At 36.0% G+C, this 6,000-nt stretch overlaps 1 protein-coding gene across 1 annotated transcript in view; it reads left to right on the top strand.

Annotated features, from left to right (window-relative positions):
• BZW2 (basic leucine zipper and W2 domains 2) overlaps positions 1 to 6,000 on the top strand; it is a 62,685-nt gene that overhangs the window by 31,893 nt on the left and 24,792 nt on the right. The window contains exons 3-4 of the mRNA XM_008585675.1: positions 714 to 890; positions 5,169 to 5,272. Of these exons, the coding sequence (XP_008583897.1) occupies positions 714 to 890; positions 5,169 to 5,272 (281 nt within the window). The remainder of the gene's footprint in view (positions 1 to 713; positions 891 to 5,168; positions 5,273 to 6,000) is intronic.

Here is a 6,000-nt window from a genome sequence, read left to right as displayed (position 1 = left end):
GCGACACTGAGGGTTGCGATCTATTGCCGGACACGAAAAAAGACAAAAAGGAAAAAAAAAATTAAAATTAAAATAAATAAATAAATAAATATTCTAAAACGTGATGTTTTAATTTCCAGTAAAATAAGTATTGTTAGGTATAATCTCCATAAACAAAAAAGCTCTTGGAATCCTTAGTACTTTTTAAGAATGTCAAGGGGTCATGAGACCAAAACGTTTAAGAACATCTGCTCTGAAGCTATAAATATACATATATAGCTCGTGACATATATTAAATATTTAAGTATTCCAGACTAATTTATCTTGTAAAAGAGATGTTTCTCCTTATTTGCTCCTTTCCAATCTTTATTTGTTTGTTTATATTTGTATATTCTCTTTTATTCCTTGGTGATTCTCTTGTGGATCCTTTTCTTTCTCTATCTTAGATGAAACAAAAATATAAGTTTTGATTATTATACTCTTTATTTTTTCTCCAATGGTTAGGGTTAGTAGATTAGATGAATGACATAAATGAATGAACAATCATCAATTTTATTATATATTGGATAGAGTTAAAATCTTTACCCTTTGAACAGAAATAAATTATTTGCTTGAGTTTAAGCAAGAATTTTAGAACGTGGAAATCGGATTAAAAGACTTAAATTGTCCTTCAAAGCAAATGCTTGGCCAGTCTTTTTGGGGAAAATAATGATTTTATACATTTTTTATTTTAGATGAAAAAGAGAAATTCGAACCCACAGTCTTCAGGGATACACTTGTCCAGGGGCTTAATGAAGCTGGTGATGACCTTGAGGCTGTAGCCAAATTTCTGGACTCTACAGGTTCAAGACTAGATTATCGTCGCTATGCAGACACACTCTTCGATATCCTGGTGGCTGGCAGTATGCTTGGTAAGCCATGCGTTACATGTTTTTGTAGTATATATATATTTTCAATTCTATTGAAATATTTCCTTATAAGATAGAGCTTTATAAGTTTACATTTATTAAAGCTGATAAAAAAAAGTACATCTACAATTTTTATCTAAATTATAATTTGGAATGGTATTAATGTGGCTGTGAAATGTTATAAAATAAATAAAGGAATAGAACTGAGGGTTTTTGTTGACACTACAACACAGATGATCACTTTGTTAATCCTGAAATGTTTTTGGAGGGCCCATAGGAGAGGTAATTTCTGCAGAAGAATATAACTTTGTGTATGTCATCTAAATCCTTCCTATATACTTAATGAACCCAAATGTCATACAGCAGCTTCTCTTTTGAACCCCACCACTTTTTTTTTTTGGTACATTGAAATGTAACTGTCAATAAATCTAATAATTTCCCAGGTTTGGTTAATACCATTTCATCCATAAACAATAAAATGTCTAAGAAATATAGTTTAAGCCTAATTTTTTAAAAATCCTTTTCATTGTGAGTATATAGCTAAAAGGATTAAAGACAGAAGATTGGAAATATTAAAGGTAGTTCAAAGTAAAATAAAAGCTATGTCTTACAGAGCAAAGGCATCAGGAAAGAAGACTTTAGAATACTATTTAAGTGCAGTAAGTAGTTGATCCAAATGTTTATTAGGTATCGTAACCAGCCATTTTTCCTCTAAGTCATTCTTATAATTAGTTTCTATGGTAGCCATAAATCACTAAAGGTGGTCAAATCTCCTAGGCCAGTGATTTTCAAGTTCCAAATGTGTGGAAGTATTTTGATTGTTACAAAGATTTCAGGGTGGGGACAGGTATGCTGCCTACTCTGCTATGCAAGGGACATTCAACACAATGAAAGGTTGCCCTGCCCAAAATGCCATTAGTGCCTTCCACTGAGAAGCACTAATTAAGCCAACCTACTTGACACAGTGTATACGTTCCTCCATTTTGAGGTGGAGCCAGTCTTAAATTCCTCTTTCTCTGAGCTCTTATTTCAAGCTGTTTTGGTACATGGTCCCATTTACTACCCCGGTCCCCTGTAGTTCTGCATTGATGGTTTTCATCCCATACTAAGTGAATTTTTTTGTTGTTATTGCTTCTAAAGAGCACACATTATCACCATAGATGAGCTGTATATATTATAGTGTGTTCAAATCCCAATACCCAGAGATAACTGTATTAGTCTGTTTCTGTTGCTTATAACAAAATACACGGAACTGGGTATTTTACAAAGAAAATGAATTTTATTGCTTACAGTTTCTGAGGCTGGAAGTCCACGGTGCAGGGAACACATCTGGTGAGGGTGTTGCTGGTGGCGACAGTGACAGCAGGGTATTACATTGCAAAATGGTGGAGCAGAGAGAGAGAGACTAACCTCCTCATTCACTCTCTTTTTAAAGCCCTCCAAACCATGCCCCTGACCGCCATTATTAATCCATTCACTATGTATGGTTCTATAATCTCATCACCTCTTCAAGGCCCCACCTTTTGATTACCATAATAGGAATTCCCACCCTCAACAGTTACAGTGGGGATTAAGCCTCAATGAGGTTGGGGGACAGGGGAAGGCATCCAATCTACAGCAATAACCATCGTTAATATTTTGGTTAATTCCCTTCTAGAAATCTGTTTACCTTATAAACCTAGAATGGAGTATCTTTGTGCTCTTATCAGATTATGTCTTTAAGTACTTACTAAGGGATTAATGAATTAAAGGATGGAGATATAGGGCCGGCCCGGTGGCGCACTGCTACAGTGCGCTGCTTGGGAGCGCGGTGGCGCTCCCGCCGAGGGTTCGGATCCCACATACAGACCCGTTCCCGCTCACTGGCTGAGCGAGGTGCAGGCGCAACACCGAGGGTTGCGATCCGTTGCCGGACACGAAAAAAGACAAAAAGGAAAAAAAAAGAAAAAAGGATGGAGATATTTACATTTATATCTACTTGAGAGAGAAAACCAGTCTTCCAAAGGAATATTATAGTAAACATTTTGTCAAAAATCATGAGTTCCTATTAATATCCAACTTTAGCACTATTAGGTACTCAATTTTGTCAGTTTTTTCGACCTTTGTCAATAGGCAAGTGATAATTTTTAACAGTGAAGTTGAACATTTTCTAATATGATTACTGGCTTTTAGAATTTCATTAGATATGATATATTTCTATCCATATGCTGGCAAAACTCCATGCAAGAATAATCTTCACTGAGTTTTAGTTCTGGCCAAAGTCACACATGACTGCATTAGGAAATCATATGGATTTTTGGGGGGTCCTGAGTGACCTCTGGGCAGTACTGTTTACCTTTCTGTCATTCTTGGACTGTTTTACTTTTTTCCCTTACATGAGACCACTTAAACATCCTCCTACCTCTCTGGGTGCCACTTTTTACATGACTCCTGGTTTCCTTCTTTAATGCCCCTTCCATATACATTAAATTATCTATATATTTTGTATTGATCATCTCAAGGCTACATTTACCATGACCAGCAGATTTATCTCTGCAACCCAGATTTTGCTGCTTCCCTCTACGTTCATACATCCAAGAATAAAGTAGGGCAAGATGTTTGGTACAACTAGCTTAGCACAGGCTGTGCAACCCCAGATGTGTACTAAGTCCAGACTTATGATGTAATGAATGAAGCTGGCCAGTTGCATTCTTTTTATATAAACACTTTAATTATCAAGTATGTAGAAATCTTTTCACATCTACAAAAAAATTTCTCCCATTGTTCTTAAATTAACAGCCATCTTGTTCTTTCAAGATGTTCAAGAAATATTTTACTTTTTTTTTCTTTCTGCCTTGAGAAAAACAGCAGTACCTCCAAAAACTTTTGAAAACTTTTGGCTATTAAAACTTATTTCCGGGCCGGCCCGGTGGCGCACTGCTACAGTGCGCCGCTTGGGAGTGCGGTGGCGCTCCCGCCGAGGGTTCGGATCCCACATACAGACCGGTTCCCGCTCACTGGCTGAGCGAGGTGTGGTAGCAACACCGAGGGTTGCGATCCCGTTGCCGGTCCCGGTCCAGTACGGGCGCGACAAAAAAAAAACTTATTTCCAATATCAAGAAAAACATTTTATTTTAAATGTAAGCTGTAGCAATATTATTAATGTGTAACAAGTGTTTGTTTTGTAAAAGAATGTAATTTTTAAAACATATCTAAGAGAAAAAAACTACAATTGCAAGATCAAACTCTTTAGTTATGGAATTTCTATCAGGTAGGAATAATTAGCCCAAAGTTTTTAGATTATTATCTTAATAAAATTTTGTTCAAGTAGTTGTATTCATTAAAAAGGGCTAATTAAATCTCATGCATAAATTAATTGAGTGAAAATAGATTCCTGAAGAAGATGACTTCTCCCAAAACTAATTTACTTACAAAACCATGTTATGGAGTCTGAAGCCCATAGAAGTGATGACAAGCTAAGGAAGGTGTAACTCAGTTGAATTCTCCTTTGCCTGTGTCTAGTAATAAAGGTGGCTGTGTGTGGCCCTTTTCATCCAAAAATTTGAAATCACAAGCTAAATCAAGGCAGTTATACAATAAAATACACAGATTAATAAAAGGAGTGGCTGATAAGTAGATAGTATTTCTCTTTTCAGCTTCGGTCATGGTTGTATACTTGGTGCCTAGCACACTAGTTACTGTAAGTATAACACTACAAATATTTGTTGACTGTATGAAAGATATTAATCTAACTTGGCCTGCTCAAACCTTGTGCCCTAATTACAAAGAAGTAGAATCAGAAAACAAAATACCAAACATTCATATTCCACTCTTCTAACCAACCATTTCTTGTAATGGTTACGATCAAAACTTATAGGAGGAGCCTTTGAATATGGAAAGTTGAATTGGAGAAAAAAGGCATTCTTTTGTTCTAGTCCATTGGGAAGAAGAATAAAATACTCTCTTCTAGCCAACACAGCCACTGGGCGACCAAACGCAAGTGGTGAGGAATCAGAGTACATGCTGCTTAACCATGCATGTCTAACTGGGTTAGTGAAGGAAGGAACACTTTTAATACCTTCCCAAGTAGAAGCAAAAAGATCTACCATAACAGTCAGGTCTGCTCAATCCCACAGTTGGTGAGCTAGAGTCCAGCAAAATATTATTCTGTGCAATTTACTGTGACTCTTAGATTTTATGTATTCTTTCATTGTTTTCCTTGATGTGTAGGAATTGATATGTTTTACAAATATTTTTCTTATTTTTGTATTTTCCTAACTGTAGTTATCTTTCTCATTTCAGCCCCTGGAGGAACACGCATAGATGATGGTGATAAGACCAAGATGACCAACCACTGTGTGTTTTCAGCAAATGAAGATCATGAAACCATCAGAAACTATGCTCAGGTAGAGCCTGTCCTTGGGAGATTGCCCCTGTGTTAGAAGGAAAGCATTTGAACAAGATCGAGGAAAACATTTAAGTTCAGAAACCCCACAACTCACTTTTCAAGTAGGAATATTAGATAGCTCTTAAGCATATGAAAAGGTACTCATTTGCCTTCACAATAAGATAATGAGCATTAAAGCTTCAAGAAGATATCGTGTTTCTAACCTCTCACCTATAAGGGATGTGGGCAACCAGATATTCACAGCAATTGCTGTTGAGAGTGTAAATCAGTCCTACCTTTAGGCAAAGCAATTGTGTAGTCTTTCAAAACTAAAATTGCATGTTCCCTTTGATCCAGCAATTCCAATTCTAGGATGTCATCTTGCGCACATGTGTAAAATGACACATGCAGTGTAGTCATCGTAGTATTGAGTATAATAATATCAAAGGATGAAAACGACATAAAAATCCATAGAGGACTGATTAAATAAAGTTTGGTAATTTATGTGAGTAGACTACTGTGTAGCTGTTAAAAAGAAAGAGGCAAGAAGATATTTATAATGCATAAAACCTATAAAATATTCATATCTAGAGGAAATAAAGAACTGAAAGTCAATGAGAAAAAGACAAACAACCTATTAGGAAAAGACACATACAGGCATTTCCAAAAAAAAAGGAAATAACTCTTTCCCTCTAAATATGAAGCCATGTTCAAAGTCATTAGTAATTAGGTAAATTTAAATTAAAA

This window comes from Galeopterus variegatus, unplaced genomic scaffold (genome assembly GCF_000696425.1).
Source record: "Galeopterus variegatus unplaced genomic scaffold, G_variegatus-3.0.2 Scaffold3663, whole genome shotgun sequence".
Lineage (NCBI taxonomy): Eukaryota > Metazoa > Chordata > Mammalia > Dermoptera > Cynocephalidae > Galeopterus > Galeopterus variegatus.
This window is presented reverse-complemented; position numbering and strand designations above follow the sequence as displayed.